At 36.1% G+C, this 18,708-nt stretch overlaps 1 protein-coding gene across 4 annotated transcripts in view; it reads right to left on the reverse strand.

Moving 5' to 3' along the window:
- The window catches only part of LOC115210742 (tumor necrosis factor alpha-induced protein 8), a 122,275-nt gene that overhangs the window by 10,512 nt on the left and 93,055 nt on the right, over positions 1-18,708 (reverse strand). For all 4 annotated transcript variants that reach the window (XM_036502546.1, XM_036502547.1, XM_036502548.1 and 1 more), the window contains one exon: positions 1,411-1,491. In XM_036502546.1, coding sequence (XP_036358439.1) covers position 1,411 — 1 coding nt within the window. In that variant the 5' untranslated portion in view covers positions 1,412-1,491. The remainder of the gene's footprint in view (positions 1-1,410; positions 1,492-18,708) is intronic.

Here is an 18,708-nt window from a genome sequence, read left to right on the forward strand (position 1 = left end):
TAAACCCTGAAAGGATGAAAGGCAAAGATGACCTCAACAAAACTTGAACTCAGAATGTAAAGAGCTAAAAAAAAATATGGCAGAGCATTTTTCTCTTATATTAATGATTGCCAATCCACACTTACATTTTTTGATGAATTGTGTTAATTATGTTAATTATTTCTGGAATGAAATGTATTTCTTAGATGAACCACTCCCATCTATCAAAATAAAACCATTCACTATCATTAATTTTGAAATATATTTTATATTTTGAAATCCTCTAAAAATATTAACATCTTTTAAACTTGAGCAATCAAATCTTATTATGCTAAATATTCCTTAACTCAATTCTTCTACAGGAAGACAAGAAAACTGGCTCAACTTATCTGGATCTTTTTGATACTGATATAAAACATTAAAATGCTAAAAGGTAATGTTTATCCCCACTTAAAAGTGGATGTTGCATCAGAACACAGAATACTGAGAAAGTTATCACGGAAAACCTCTCATATTGGCTTTCAGTACAAATAAGGACTCTCGTTACATCACTAGAGGGAGATAACTTGCCTGCCATCACCACCACCAAAACTACCAGATCATATGATTACAGTCTTCCCTGGCCTTGTCAATGGTAGACATTCTCTAACACAACATCCACTTTTAAGCATGGATAAATATTACCCTTTGTTATCAACACTATTTCTTATTTCTTTATTACCCACAAGGGGCTAAACATAGAGGGGACAAACAAGGACAGACAAGGGGATTAAGTCGATTACATCATCCCCAGTGCGTAACTGGTACTTAATTTATCGACCCCGAAAGGATGAAAGGCAAAGTTGACCTCGGCGGAATTTGAACTCAGAACGTAAAGACAAACAAAAAACTGCTAAGCATTTCGCCCGGCGTGCTAACGTTTCTGCCAGCTCGCCACCTTATATCAACACTATTTCTGTCACTAATAATTATTTCTTAATTAAGATATTAATATTTGAATTAAAATCTTCCATCACAATTTTATGTAAGGTCAATTTTTTTTTAATGTATAGACATAAACTTAATAATGGTTTCAAAATTTGGGCCAAGGACAGCAATTTCGGGGGAAGGAATAAGTTGACTGATACTTATTTTATTGACCCTGAAAAGAGGAAAAGCAAAGTTGACCTCAGTGACATTTGAACTCAGAACATAAAGATGAACAAAATGCTACAAAGCATTTTGACCAGCATGCTAGCAATTCTGCCAGCTCACTGCCTGACATAAGCTTAATAATGACAAAGTTAAAACAATCCTTTCTTGATTAATTTTGAAACTAATTGAAAGACATAGGTAAAAAACCCACCAAAACATTCATAATAAATTCTGCTAAATGATATATTTTTAAAAATGAATACTAAGCATTACATAATGAAAAAAAAGATCACTTACTTTAGTTCATTTACTGGAGTGTAGCTGTATGAATTTCAATTCTTGGACAGTTTAAAATATGATATCAGACGATTGACAAAACTAAAGTGAAAGAAATAGAAAAATGAAAATTAAGATCAAAACCACAACAAAAACATGCAATAACAACTTCTCAATGCAATTATTTAATTCACACGTATTTATCATGCTTTGACAAGCATAGCCAGAGAGCATTTAACCCTTTCGTTACCGTATTTATTTTGAGATGCTTTGTGTTTCTGTCAATTACTTTAAATATAACAAAGAATTTAGTAAAAGAACTTAGTTATCATTAAGCTAGTGTTGGGAACATAAATTGTGACTAAGGTTTGGTGGAAGATTTTAATTCAATACTTATGAAAGTAAGACATTTGCACCACATAGCCAGAGGCGGTTTTGGCCGAGTTGGTATCAAAAGGGTTAAACTGACCATATCTGATCCAAATATTCTTCATGTTTTGTGTTTAAACCATCCAGATCTGGCCTCTTACACCTACATTACAATGTCATTCTAAAATTAAACAATCACATCATTGAAATCTTGAAACTATGAGATAATGCAGAATTATTTCAAAACAATGTGAATGTGCGTGGCTTAGTGCTTAGGATATTCGCCACACGATTGTAAGTTTCAACTTGATCGTGAGTTCAATTCTAAATGGCGGTGCCCCAGCATGGTCACAGCTCGTGAGCTGAAACTAGATAAAAAAAAAATAAATAAATAAAATAAGCATTACATTTGATAAAGTAATCTGACTGCGAGAGGGCTAAACCAAAGTTCCAGTTCCAGTAGTAGCCACTTTACTTAGTCAGTTGATACTTTTAGGTAAGGCATGAACATCTCAATTCCCATTCTTCATCTCCTGAAGTTGATAAAGTGAATTACCAATAGATGACTACTGTTGAACACAGAACACAGTCAGTTAGGCAATTAACTAATTATTACATAAGTGTGCAGCTGATAAAATACAACCATCCTGCCACCATCACCACCTATATTTTAAACTGAAGTGGTGTTTAGACTTTATTGAGAGAGGCTAAGCCATATTCCCCCCCACACTACTTACATCACAGAGATAACTAAAATAGGTCATTGCTTTATTCTAAAGCAGAAAAAGACAATGCAGATAGTTAAGTACTGCAAAAAGTAGAGTGTAAAGTGACTGAGAAAAGTAAAAGTAAATTGTATACATCTGGTTGGAAAACTATGGTTAATATGAGTCAATGAGAGAGCCCCTAAGTGACTGCTTTACCTACTAGAAACAAAACTAAATTTTCCTCAATTAGAAACAAAACTAAATTTTCCTCAGCAGTGGCCGCGGCCTTCGGGCTAAAACATTTTTAAGGATTTTAAGGATTTATAGTAAAGAGAAAAGAAAAAGACAGGAACATGGGATAAATGTGCCAGAGGATGGGGGTTGGGAGATAAAGAAAGGGTTGGTCGTGGCTGGAATGTTTGATCATAAATGCACTCAATCAGGGCAGATTTTTAACAATAACAAAATCAATTCTAAAGAAAACGAAATTCTATTTTTTTATATTGAGAAAGATTGATGATATTGGTTAAGTTAATACACTAGTTCTGGAGAGATAAATTTTGTGAATTACTATTATAAATAAGGCAGAATTGTTAGCACAGTGGGCAAAATGCTTAGTGACATTTCAACCATTATGTTCTGAGTTCAAATTCAGCCAGGGTTAATTTTGCTTTTCATCCTTTCAGGGTTGATAAAATAAGTACCAGTTGAGCACTGAGGTTGATCTAATTGACTTAGTTCCTCTCCCCAAATTGCTGGCTTTGTGCCAAAATTTGAAGCCATTATTATAAGATAGTGGTATTTCTGATATCATACCAAGAGATGGTTTGTCAAAAACAGAGACACATTGAATAATGATTCATTAGGGAGACATGCATCATTAATCATGCATAACTATACTCCCCTCATTGGTAGGTAGGTAGGTAGGTGTGTAAGTAATAAATAACATATATATTGAGTACATTTAATATGCAATGTAAAAAATCAAGACAAAAAAAAATTATTAAAATCACAACTATCTAGTAACAGCTACATTTTAAATTAACATCAGTCTGTCACCTGAATTTGAAACAATTAAAGTAACGATTGTCATAAATTAAATTAAATATCAGGCTTGTATAATTTTTGTTTATTTTATATATAAATTCTCTGTTACTCAATTTCAGTGCTATATGAACAAATTTAATTTCATTCATTAAATTTAAAAACAGGGAAAATGTAAAATCGATGTGAAATTTATGTATACAGTATATAATTTCATCTTTTATATTTGTTACATATTAAATATGTTCAACAAATATTTATGAAAATAGTAAAAAATTTCACACACTGGAGATAGTGTTTTAAGCTAAACTATAATTAATGAGTTTTTTCATTAATGTGATGGAAAGTATAGAGTAAGCCAAGCTTTACTGTGGTGGTCACGATGAAACTGAAAATATCTGAGGTTGTCTCTTGTATGAGACAGAATTAAAAAGGAATATAATATATTTATCTTTTACTTGTTTCAGTCATTAGACTGCGGCCATGCTGGAGCACTGCCGTGAAGAATTTTAGTCACATGAATCAACCCAAGTACTTATTTTTCTTGCAAGCCTGGCACTTATTCTATCAGTCTCTTTTCTTGAACTGCTAAGTTATGGCAATGTAAACACAACACCTGTTGTCAGGCAGGGGGAAGGCAAACACAGACACTAAGACACACACTCACACATGTATATATGTACACAAGGGTAAACAATTCATGAGAAAAATAATTCCTGAAAAATTAATTTGCTAAGATATTATTAATTGTGTTATTAATCTAATCTGACTATTTGAAAAATGATAATAACAGAATCAATAATACAGGTGATTGCAGGCCCCACAAAAAGCATTAACTAGCTGAAGGATTAAAATTAATCAAAGGACATACTATGTATGTCTACCTGCTGGAAATAACAGTCAAAACTCTTATTTAAATTGCCAAAATACACTGATAACTACAGAAATCAACCGAAGGCAGATCAGGTTAATAAAATCTAACGTACATTTAAGTATTTGGACTCACATGGACCGGTTTCTGCACTGGTAAAAATTGCCTTCACTTCTTCAGCATGTGTTACCCCATGATGGAGACCCCTAACCTATCATTTTGAAATGATAGGTTAGGGGTCTCCACTATGGTAATGTGTGCTGAAAAAGCTAAGGCAATTTTTACCAGTGCAGAAACCGGTCCATGTGAGTCCAAATACTTAAATGTACGTTAAGAGATCTTATTAACCTGATCTGTTTTCAGTTGATTTCTGTAGTTATTAGTGTATTTTGGTGATTAAATAAGAGTTTTGACTGTTATTTCCAGCAGGTAGACATACTTAGTATGTCCTTTGATTAATTTTAATCCTTCAGCTATTTATATATATATATGACAGACTTCTTTCAGTTTCTGTCTACCAAATCTAATCAGAAGGCTTTGGTTGGCCAAAGGCAATAGCAGAAGACACTTGCCCAAGGTGCTATGCAGTGGAACTGAAACTGGAACCATGTGGTTGAGAAGCTAACTCCTTACCATACAGCCATATCCGCATCTTTTGATTAATTTTGACTAGTATTGTTCTTTTTCCCTTGCCGAATGTTCATTTCTGGTTAGTTTTTATAAGCCATGCTTTAAATATGCTAAGACCAACTTACCAAAGTTATCTACTAGTTTTGGAGAATGTTATTTTAAATGTGAAACTGTGTCATATAGAACAAAATATAAAAATCTGAAACTACACTGGTCTCTAATTTTATTTTTTTTGCTTTTCCTCCCAGATAATTAGTGAGCAATATGAGAAACTACTGCAGTAATTTTGTTGAATGCCTGGGTAGGGCTCTTAACACTAAATGTTTTGGTTTAGTACATTATCAGGAACAGGCACCAAATCTTCTGAGAACATTCTCAGTCTTCATTGTCTACACAGAAGTTATCACAAAGCCACAGCAGTAAGTATATCTTGTTATAGAGAATCCTGTTGATGTTTTACACAAAGGATAATCAAAATTAATGTTTGACTCATCAACAAGCATGACATATAGGTTGTTTACTTTAAAGCAAAGAGGATGATAATTATAATAAGCAATTATAGTTCCCAAACAATTGAATAAATAACATACAGTTAAAGAAATATAATACCATCCTTAAAGAATTGATAGCTTGGGTATTCTTTCTCAAAGTTCTTTTTTTTTTTTTTTTTAACTGGTTTCAGTCTCTTCATAGTAGTGATGCTAGGGTAAGATATACTAAAGCAGATCAAGTTAACATATGGCAACTATAACTTCTTAAGGCACAAACAATCTCTCAACCATCAGTGAAATTTCATTCACGAATATCACATTACAAAGATATTTTCTTTCAGAAATGGAAAAGAACATTAACAGAAAAAAAAAAGAAGAAAAATTTTTTTTTCCTATTTAAGTCTAATTAATGCTCAACATGTTTATTTGGTAAGCCAGAGATATGTAGTTCAATTCCTGTCCACAAGTCAATTCCTCTTGATTTGTTTATATATGGATGTTTAATATCGTTTATATTAAAAAAAAAAAATTACTTATAGTCTCTCTAGATTTAGTTCTCATCTACACTTCAAATCAAGATGAGCTGTTAGACAGTAGTAGGTAAAACAAGGGCTTAGTACGGTGGATAAATATTTGTAGTATTATTTAACCCTTTCGTTACCAACCTGGCTGAATTCGGCTCTGGCTCTGAGTACAAATGTCTTGTTTTCATAAGTTTTGAATTAAAATCTTCCACCAAACCTTAGTCACAATTTATGTTCCTAACACTAGCTTAATGATAACTAAGTTATTTTACTAAATTCTTTGTTATATTTAAAGCAATTGAAAGAAACACAGAACATCTCAAAATAAATACAGTAATGAAAAGGTTAACAGAGAAAAAGAAAGAACTTAGCACATAAGTGATACTGAGTTCAATTCCTGTCAGAGAACTTGGGAAATTTTTCTCTAAAATTGTTTGCATAAATATAAGCTAATTGAATTCTTTAAAGACAGCCATATTACACCAAAGAAAGAACTATTTTCACAAGCTGCAAAAAAAAACCTTTAAGTATTTGCTGTTAGAAATAACACCTGAATCTCCTCAAAATTCACATTTTAACGATTTAGAAAAATATGAAGGACGTAAGCGAACCATCCGATTGTAGCCGTTGCCAGCGCCGCCCCGACTGGCCTCCATGCCGGTGGCACATAAAAAGCACCATCCGTCTGTGGCCGTTTGCCAGCCCCATCTGGCACCTGTACCGGTGGCATGTAAAAAGCACCCACTACACTCACGGAGTGGTTGGCGTTAGGAAGGACATCCAGCTGTAGAAACACTGCCAGATCAGACTGGGCCTGGTGCAGCCTTCTGGCTTCCCAGACCCCAGTTGAACCGTCCAACCCATGCTAGCAGGGAAAGCGGACGCTAAATGATGATGATGATGATGATGATGATATCAGCAAGCTTTATCCTAAATACCCGGAGTAAAAGATAGATATTTTCATGACTGAGAGTGTCAGACCATAAACATGTTGGTCAGAGTCATATTTCTGGGATTAATGAACCTAGCTCAAAATAAGCACCATTTCATTGTTTGAATATATACTCTGAGGAGGAGTTCAGTCCCTAGTTTTACATAGCTCACTACCTAGCCATAAATAAGCAACTTTCATGAAAGTATTTTAAAAATTCCAATGTGTTCAATTTTTCCATTTAAGTATATGGAATGGAGGACAAGCAATAGACTGGGCATTTTCTCTGAGAAGGGAAATATCTTTAAATTCTTTATGATGTAAACTGGGATAACTCTGGTTTTAATTCACTCATTAAATGTTTATTTTTTTACGGTGGGAGAACTTACTGAAATTCAGTTTAACTGCTCCTCCATATTCACACAACTTAGATTCTTCTCCACATATCATCCCTTCCACCTAATATTCTGCCTTTGCCTTTCATCCTTTCGGGGTCGATAAATTAAGTACCAGTTAAGCACTGGGGTCGATGTAACCGACTTAATCCCTTTGTCTGTCCTTGTTTGTCCACTCTATGTTTAGCCCCTTGTGGGTAGTAAAGAAATAAGTATTTCATCTGTCTTTATGCTCTGAATTCAAATTCTGCTGAGGTGGACTTTGCCTTTCATCCTTTCAGGGTCGATAAATTAAGTACCAGTTAAGCACTGGGGTCGATGTAACCGACTTAATCCCTTTGTCTATCCTTGTTTGTCCCCTCTATGTTTAGCCCCTTGTAGGCAATAAAGAAATAAGTATTTCATCTGTCGTTACATTCTGAGTTCAAATTCCGCCGAGGTCAACTTTGCCTTTCATCCTTTCGGGGTCGATAAATTAAGTACCAGTTAGGCACTGGGGTCAATGTAATCGACTTAATCCCTTTGTCTGTCCTTGTTTGTCCTCTCTATGTTTAGCCCCTTGTGGGCAATAAAGAAATAAGTATTTCATCTGTCTTTATGCTCTGAATTCAAATTCCACTGAGGTGGACTTTGCCTTTCATTCTTTTGGGGTCAATAAATTAAGTATCAATTACGTACTGGGGGTCAATCTAATCGACTAGCCCCCCTCCCCCCAAATTTCGGGCTTTGTGCCTAGAGTAGAAAAGATTCTTCTACATTTGATAAAATATGCAACAGTCACATGTCTGGACTTATGCAATCAACTGTTACTCATCCCTAGTGCTAATCACCATCATCATCATCGTTTAACGTCTGTTTTCCGCGCTAGCACGGGTTGGACGGTTCGACCGGGGTCTGGGAAGCCAGGGGCTGCACCAGGCTCCAGTCTGATCTGGCAGTGTTTCTACAGCTGGATGCCCTTCCTAACGCCAACTACTCCGCGAGTGTAGTGGGTGCTTTTTACGTGCCACCTGCACAGCTGCCAGGGGGGGTCTGGCATCGGCCATGATCGGTTGGTGCTTTTAACGTGCCACCGGCACGGAAGCCAGCCAAGGCGGTACTGGCATCGGCCACGTTTGGATGGTGCTTTTTATGTGCCACCGGCACAGCACACATTTTGTTTTGTTTTTTTTTCACCTTTTATAGAGAAATAATCCACTTGTTATCAGCATAACTATATTTGTCTACCAACCACAAACAACCTAATCATCAACATTTATCACTGATTATTAAAAGGTTGGAATCTATCAAGTATATCTAATGGATGATTAAATTCATCCTGGGTTGGCTGTTATACACAACCTGGGTACTCAGATTTGATGTATCTGATTTGAGTAATCAATGTGAGTTATTTATAGTCAGAGGAAAAGTTTTCATAGCAGTTAGTACATGGAGATAAATTTGTATTGTTTACGTAAAGAGATTCTGAATAATCAAACCTTTCAATCAATCAATAATGAATCAAATGCGCAGTAAGCATATGTATTTGAAAGTAGGGATATTAATAGTCGATATAGTATCCAGTCAACCAGATATCTTGCTATTTATAATTTGAGTTATATCTAAATAAGCACAGTATATAAATAAATGTAATACAACTGTTATAGTGACACAATTAACTGGCCATGTTGAAATTTGTGTCAAATATATGCAAAACAATGCCTTTAAATGTTAATTCACACACATTTAGTATTTGTGTTCAAAATACATTTATGGTATATGTTCGAGAAAATATACTCTTTTACTCTTTTACTTGTTTCAGTCATTTGACTGCGGCCATGCTGGAGCACCACCTTTAATCGAGCAACTCGACCCCAGGACTTATTCTATCGGTCTCTTTTGCCGAACCGCTAAGTGACGGGGACATAAACACACCAGCATCGGTTGTCAAGCAATACTAAGAGGACAAACACAGACACATAAACACACACGCGCACACACACACACATATATATATATATATATATACATACATATATACGATGGGCTTCTTTCAGTTTCCGTCTACCAAATCCACTCACAAGGCTTTGGTCGGCCCGAGGCTATAGCAGAAGATACTTGCCCAAGGTGCCACGCAGTGGGTTTGAACCCGGAACCATGTGGTTGGTAAAGAAGCTACTTACCACACAGCCACTCCTGCACCTATGTTTATTCTTTTTCAGTATTTGCACAATAGCAATGTGAAGAATCATAAGGGAAAGATCAAAAGAATACACATGGCCATAAGGTTTGGGGGGAAATATTCAAGTGTAATGTCAATATGAACTAGTGACAAAAATGTCAAATGCTGGAGGAGAAATAAATCAATTTAGTTAGCAGCAATATTGATTATTTCTAAGGTTATTTCCAGATAAGTTAAGAAAGTGTTCTCAATCATTAATATTCCTCACATCCCTTTAAGGTTTTTTTTGTTTCTTTTGAAAACAGATTTGCGAAATTGCCACGTTTAAATAACGTTTACTCTAGCCTTTACATAATCACTCGGTCTGCCAAAATTAGCAGCCAAATTCTCCTCTGATTACATCACAACATTCTAAAAAAAGGAGGCAATCTTTCGTCTCTAGTAGACCTTTCCGTCGATTTCCGTAAAAAAAATTTTTTTTTTACATATGGGCTTGTGGGAACTTTTGAAGTAATGAGAGCGAAAGAGACTAAGAGAAAGCGATTGTATGACGTGGGAAGTTCTTTTGAAGTTACCGTGCATGGGAAGCATTGATGTACATGTGTGTGTGTGTGTGTTTGATGGGGTGTGGGAGACAGACAGTATGTTGCGTAAATGAAGTGCTTCTGTTAGTGTGTGTGAAGAGACAGAGTAATGTGTGAGAGAAAGAGATAACTGAAATTTTTTACTCGGTGTGTGTGTATATGTATGTATATTACTTCAAAAGTTCCCGCAAGCCCATATGTAAAAAAAAAAAATTCTTTACAGAAATCGACGGAAAGGTCTACTAGAGACGAAAGATCGCCAAAAAGGAGGATATATAGCTAATGTACTTGCAGATATTCCTTAGAAAAAGATGGAATAGTCAAGGCTGAATGCATTTGATCATTGGCTTGCTCAGTTAGGGCTGAACTAGGGCTAAATAATAGGAACAACATTTTCAGTACTATTTTGGCTGAACACTAAACATCAGAAATCTCTTTGAACAGCCTACTCCAATTATGAAATTATGGTTAAAAATGACAAAACATTTGCTGCATTAGCAGGAGAGGCTGTATGGTAAGTAGCTTGCTTACCAACCACATGGTTCTGGGTTCAGTCCCACTGCATGGCACCTTGGGCAAATGTCTTCTACTATAGCCTCGGGCCGACCAAAGCCTTGTGAGTAGATTTGGTAGACGGAAACTGAAAGAAGCCTGTCGTATATATATGTATGTGTCTCTGTTTGTCCCCCCAACGTTGCTTGACAACTGATGCTGGTGTGTTTACGTCCCCCATAACTTAGCAGTTCGGCAAACGTGACTGATAGAATAAGTACTAGGCTTACAAAGAATAAGTTCTGGGGGTCGATTTGCTAGACTAAAGGCGGTGCTCCAGCATGGCCACAGTCAAATGACTGAAACAAGTAAAAGAGAACACTGATAATTTAGCCTTTAATTCTCATGAACATGATTCTTCAGTAGTTGTACTACCTGTAATAATTTCAAATTTTGACACAAGAGCAACAATTTTGGGAGGAGGTTAGTCAATTACATCAACCCCCAGTATTTCACTGGTACTTGTCTCACTTGCTAACAACTCTGCCAGTTCACAACTTTACTTTGCCATCTGTAATGAAGCATGCATTCAACATACATTTTTTTTTTCACCTTTTATAGAGAAATAATCCACTTGTTATCAGCATAACTATATTTGTCTACCAACCACAAACAATATAATCATCAACATTTATCACCGATTATTAAAAGATAGGAATTCATCAAGTATATCTAATGGATGATTAAATTCATCCTGGGTTGGCTGTTATACACAACCTGTGTACTCAGATTTGATGTGTCTGATTAGAGTAATCAATGTTCCCAAAATATTTCCTGTAAGCTGATCTGAAATGTTGCCACACCTACCATAGATACACAGATTAACATAGTGTTGCTGGTCAGTTTCTGTTATTTTACATTACCAAACAAAAACCTTCTTTTGGTTGTTATTGCAGAAGAAAACACATTATATCTACGTCAGTCAAGTTAACATTGAATTTTAAGATTCTAAGTTTTCCTTTGAAGGTTTTAAATTAACCCTTAACATTTCCCAAATTGATTTTGTAATAGGAACCAGATGTAAAAATTCCTTAGGGTTTTCACCTAATTCATTCAGGATACAAGAGATAAGTATAGTAGAATCCAGGAGATGAATTAACACCTGCTTTTCAACTCCTTATTCCCCACAAAATGTATTCTTGATGTTACCTCTGAATTTCTTGCACCTGTTCCTTAGCATGCTGTGTATTGATCAGAAATTAATGATATCAGAAATTCAAAGAAAGGTACAATGGAATAGTAAAGATGGCAAGAAACCTAATACCGTAAATCCTCGAGTATAGTCTGCCCTTGAGTATAATACGCAGGGGATTTTTAGGGGGCTGTACTTCTGAAAAACCTAAACCTTGTGTATAATACGCACCCCTTCTCTAACTTGAGTCAAGGAGGTCTATATAACATCCTTGGTTTGTAAAAATGTATACGGTAACGCCCTTTATTATTATTGTATATATAACATAATGCAAACATGTAGCTTTTTTGTGCATTTTGTTTGCAGAAAATAAAGAAATAACAGTAATAATGTTTAATAAATGTTGCTAACTGCAAGCTATGGATGATTTAAGGTATTTTCGCGCCCGACATCACGTAATGCGTCTGAAGAAACATTGCTGGACAGCAAATAGAGACTCAGACATTGCTTAGAAAATAATTTTCATTTTTAACCTCGTATATAGTACGCACTAGGGATTTTGACCTTTAAATTTTGGGGAAACAATGCGGAGAGAGAGAGAGAGAGAGAGAGAATCTACACATCACTCTTAAGCTTTGAATTCATACAATTAGAGATAGATGCAGAAGAAAAGAAACTGTTGCATCGGAACTGGATATACTATACCCACCTCTGGTTTGACCAGTGTAAGAATCTACAGTTGTACTGGAACAGAATGAATACTCATTACTCTTTACTCTTTTACTTGTTTCAGTCATTTGACGGTGGCCATGCTGGAGCACCGCCTTTAATCGAGCAATTCGACCCCGGGACTTATTCTTTTGTAAGCCCAGTACTTATTCTAGCGGTCTCTTTTGCCAAACCGCTAAGTAACGGGGACATAAACACACCAGCATCGGTTGTCAAGCAATGCTAGGGGGACAAACACAGACACACAAACACATACACGCATATATATATACATATATACGACAGGCTTCTTTCAGTTTCCGTCTACCAAATCCACTCACAAGGCATTGGTCGGCCCGGGGCTATAGCAGAAGACACTTGCCCAAGATGCCATGCAGTGGGACTGAACCTGGAAGCATGTGGTTGGTAGACAAGCTACTTACCACACAGCCACTCCTGCGCCTGTGCAATAAAATATGCTCAGACTGGATATTACAGAAGATAAAAGTCAAACTGCACCTAAACAGTATACCACAGAGCATCTGAGCCAATGAGGGAGGCTTCCACATGGGCGTTTTAGAAATAGTAATCAAATCTTCCTTAAATCAAATCCCATTTTATCACCCAGTAAGAGTTCAGTGTGATCATCAACAGGGAAGCATGATATTTTTGAAGAACTGGATTTGCTAAAATAGCACTTTGTGATTTGACCTGTGAATGAAAGATCTGCTCAATGCTCCACAATAGCTGCAGCAGCCATATATCAGCCAAGGCAGGGTCTACATTCTCCATTGTTGCTCAACCTTTGACCCAATGATAAACATGTTATGGAAACAGTTTCTCTCTCCAAGAACTGAACTGTAAACCCATCAATTAATGCTGGTTAATCATCATTCCTATCACTACTTGTTTAATTGCTTAATTTATCACACACCAACAAAATAACTGAAACACTACATACTATGACAGTGATAATAGGAGTCTCTAACTCACACAGTTAATTACTAGTTGCGTACACAAATGGATGGTCTGCACCAGAGACCATCAAGCTAGCAAGAATTTCATTAACTTTAGGCACTGTGATAGGCTTCATGAAATGTTCTGTTACTACCAAGATTAACAACATATCAGTATGATAATGATAAAAAGTATTTTACAACCAATCTTTACAGAACTTAATCTGTAGTTGGACTACTTGAAATATTTAAATCTATTACTACATATGGCACGTAAAAGGCACGTAAAAAGCACCCACTACACTCTTGGAGTGGTTGGCATTAGGAAGGGCATCCAGCTGTAGAAACTCTGCCAGATCAAGATTGGACCCTGGTACAGTCATCTGGTTCGCCAGCCCTCAGTCAAAATTGTCCAACCCATGCTAGCATGGAAAGCGGATGTTGAATGATGATGATGATGATGATGATAGTGTTCTTTCTTCAAACAAGGAATATTAACTCAATACAATTTTGAGTTAAAAATTTCAGTACAAAATGAATCTGTCGTGATTGGTTTTACCATTACTTAGCAACATTTATAATCTTTACAGGTCATTAAGTGTCTACCAACTCCTGAGCAGTATTATATCCTGGACATCTCACATGTAGATATCACAGCAACTCTTTACAAGTTTTGTTCCTTCACAAGTTTTGTTCCACAACGTCTGTTCAATGAATACATTGAAATGGATGTCAAATGACGAGTTAACTTAGCAGCAAATGGCTACACCTTTTATTTTTTGAATTTTTATCTAGTTTCAGCTCACAAGCTGTGGCCATGCTGGGGCACCGCCATTTATATGCTTTACAATTGTTTTAATAACTTAATTTTGAATTTTAATTCAGGCAACAGTCTAATTTAATTTTATACTTTTTTTTATATAAACATGGACAGAACTAATTTTGCAATTTGAACAAATCCAATCTAATGGAATATTTTTTTTTATAGCTGGATGCCCTTCCTACCAACTGCCCAGCTGTGGACAAGCATAATCTGAAGCTAACTGGGTAAACTGAAGCAAACAGAGTTTCAGCAAAAGAGACTGATAGAATAAGTACTGGGCTTACAAAAAGAATAAGTCCCGGGGTTGAGTTGCTCGATTAAAGGCGGTGCTCCAGCATGGCCGCAGTCAAATGACTGAAACAAGTAAATGTGTAAATGAGTAATGAGAGAGTAATAGGTCTTGCCTACAGAAACAATTTGGTTGTAGTAAGCATTCAAATATGGTTAGCAATTCACTCCTTACTCAGTGAGGTTGATAAAATAAGCTTTTATAATCTTTTTGCTATGTTGAGTATGTAAATTACTCTAAGTGCTCTGCTCAAGTAGCTGTTTTGTGTGGTTACCATAAGACTATACAAATAATGCTAAGTGAGTAGTTCCATAAAATGACAAATAACTTTAATGCTACAACATTTTACACCGAGGCTACGTATGATGTCTAGTAATGCTAAAAAGGGAAGATAAAGTATTTAGAATAGTGGAACATTTAGCTGCTTCTAGCTAGAATGTCTGTGGGAGAAAAGTATGTTATGTAATAAATTGTGCATGCTGTGCTCATTGACAAATGTAAAAGAAATATGATGGTATAAACAGTTGCTAAATGAAAGCTATAAATGAGGAAAAGGAGCCTGCTATTAGCAGAAAATAAGGCTCTAAGTATACAAATCAGAGCAGAATTACTGCACAGAGCAATTAAAGAGATGAAATTCTAGCTCCATAGGTGTAGTGGGAGGGCAATTTTAGAACCTGTAGAAGTAGAACTAATTGTGTAATAATGGTTCCTTACACTGGAATGAGGCCTCATATTTGCAAATGAGGAGGTTATAATTTCTGTTGACCAAGACTGCATAGTTTCCAATTTCATAATGTTAACCAGATAGAAGATGCCAATTTATTGCAGGAAATATTCCTGTAAGATATGGGTTTTTTTAAGATAAAATGGGGCACATAAAAGTAAGGGCCATACATAGATATGCAATGAAATGTGCCATCTACAGGAATTCATAACAGTATTTATAAATAACCAGCATTGGTTATTTTATTCATAATCAATATTATATCATTCGGTCACATGCCAGTTATATACAATTTTTCTTATATTCAAATAGCACATCATTATCATTGCTGTCTTAATATCCACTTTTCCATTCTTGCATAGTTAGACAGAATTCATTTCTACAGCTTGACGCCTTTGCTATTACCAACTCTGACTCATTTCCAAGTAAGGTAATATTTCCTCCATGGTTGCATGTGTTTTCATGGAAGACTGGTTGTGAACAACATTGCTTGTTTGATGGTGATGTTCATTTATAGCTATCACATAATGTCAAAACAAAGATATATAAACACATACATTCATACAAACATATATACACATACAACAATGATCTTTCAGCATCTTTTGACCAAAACCACCCACAAGGTTTTTGTTGTCTTTTTTGTTCCTACTCGAGCCATGCCTGGCTCATTAAGGGCCGGTTTCCCGGTTTCCTTGGTGTATAGGTTCCCCACCTGGATGGGACGCCGGTCCGTCGCAGGTGAGCTGCAAGATGCAGGAGGAAAGAGCGAGAGAAAGTTGTGGCAAAAGAGTCAGCAGAAGTTTGCCATTACCTTCAGCTGGAGCCACGTGGAGCTTAGGTGTTTCACTCATAAACACACATATCGCCCGGTCTGAGATTTGAACCCACGATCACGAGTCTGCTGCTCTAACCACTAGGCCACGTGTCTCCACTTTTGTTGTCTTGAGCTATAGTGGAAGACACTTATCCACGATGCTGTACAGTTGGACTGAACCTCCAAACCAAGTGAATGGACAGTGAACTTTTCAAGCACACAGTTATGTCAGGACCTAGCTAACTATTAAAAAAGAAGAGACAATGGGGGAATTTATAACTTTGGCAAGTATCTATGGAAAGTTTGTTAGAACTATATGGAAATGGAAAAAAATCAGAGTAAGGAATTATAATAATAGATAGTAACAGAATTCAAGTTGAATTCAGCATCAAAGCTAGAAACCATTCACTTAAGTCTCTGCAGTGTATTCAATAAATGAGAAAGCTTGAAAGTTAATAAAGAACACTTAGCCTAGTGTATTGCAAGTCTCAAACCTTATATTGCATAAAAGCTATCTATAGACAAGCTAGTAATAAGGATGAGACAAAAAAAAATGCTACTATGCATAATGAAAGCCATTGTCCATGTTTAAATAAACCACTCAAATTATGAAACAAAAGCAAGTATTCATATAAAAGAAAAAGAAGCAAAATATTATATTATGCCACAACATATTTTATAATAGACAGGTTCAGACATATATATATATATATATGTATATAGCAAAAGAAAGACAGCAGATGGAATATATATATACACATGTATATATATGCATATACATACATACATCTATACATAACCATATACACATACATATATATACAACCATATACACATACATATATACACAACCATATACACATACATATATATACAACCATATACACATACATATATACACACATAAATACATATATACACATACATATATATATATATATATATATATATATATATATATATATACACACACTCTTCTCCATCACTGTCATTTCTCCCTTCTCTATTGCTTCTCTCTAAATATGTAGACACTCTCTCCCTCTACTCTTTCTCTCTCTATCTCTTTATTTCACTTCATCATCCCATAATTCTTCTCTCAGACCCTTAATCTCTCCTCTCAGACCCTTAATCTCTCCTATACTTCCTCTCTATAAATACATAGACACACACACTCTTTCTCTTTACTTTTCTCCATTGCACCATCCATCTCTCAGCCCCTGAAACTCCGTAAATATAGTATCTATATATATGTGTGCGTGTCTGTGTGTGTGTATAGACACACTCTTTCTCTCCTCTATAGTTTCCACTTCTCTCTAACACAGTCTTTCTTCTCTCAGACCCTCAACCTCTATTATTAATACATACTCCCTCTCTCTCTCTTCACTTCTCTCCATCACACTTCTGTCTCTTCACTTCTCTCTGTCACACCATCTCCCAATCTTCCTAAATATATAGACACAAACATTCTCTCTCTATCTCTCTCTCTCTTCTCAGCCTCTCAATCTCTCTAAATATATAAACACACTTTTTTCTCTATTTCTTCTCTACCCTCCATCACACCATCAAATTTTAAAAAATAAATATCCATAAAAATGTCCAGAAACTGGAGGAGCATGGAATTGGCATTGTTTTTGAGAGTCTGGTACTGTGCTGAAGGAGATAACCCAAACAACATAATCACAGCTGTGCTGAAGAGCAACGGTTACACCAAAACGTTAGCACAGATAGAACGAAAGAAGCAGGAGTTTACATGCTCCTACGCTCTCATACAATCCCACATCAGCACTCTTGATGCCATCTTTGATAATGAATACAGCAAAGACGACAAGGACGGATGCACCAATGCAGATGAAAGATGTCACCTCCATTTGGTAGACACACAAGAAAACAAAGAAGATTCAAGCAAGAAATCTGCCCGGAAAGTAAACCCAAGTACAAGTGCCCCTACCACCATCAAAACGAAAAACCATGGAGGTGAAAGAGCCAAGAAGGAAGAGCTAAAAGAAGGAAAAACAAAAACAAAAGTAGAAACAGCCAAAGAAAGAAGCAAACCTGACTACCCATATAACAAAAAGAGACAGCACACACAAATGTGCAAATTCTACTTGAAAGATGTCTGTTGGCATCGAGAGGAAGGTGTAAGCTGCCACTTTGCACACCAAAGACCCTGCAACATAAACATGAAACAGGGCAGAAACCACCTGCCAAAAGGAAAGGACTATGCACCACCTGCCCCAAAATGGAGGTACACAGATGTAGTGCATGCTACAAACCAGACCTAACAACATGTTGAAAGGGTAACTGCTGAACAACAATCTTTTTTGTGCATGGCACAAAAGATTGTACAGTAGCTGATCTGGCTACATCAATCTCACAGATGGGACTATCCCCAATACACAAGACCACCACAACAAATAGACCCAAGGTGGGCACCACTGGCAACAACACACACATTACATCGGTGCTCTTACTGAACATCAGAGAAATGTTAACACTTAGTAATAGGACAAAAGTCTCTTTCTTGAGAGGCCTTGTTGCATGCAATCAAGCACTTATGGAAACACACCTGAAACCAGATATAGCAAATGCAGAAATACACATACCACAG

Source organism: Octopus sinensis, linkage group LG4, assembly GCF_006345805.1.
Source record: "Octopus sinensis linkage group LG4, ASM634580v1, whole genome shotgun sequence".
In the NCBI taxonomy this organism is placed as follows: domain Eukaryota; kingdom Metazoa; phylum Mollusca; class Cephalopoda; order Octopoda; family Octopodidae; genus Octopus; species Octopus sinensis.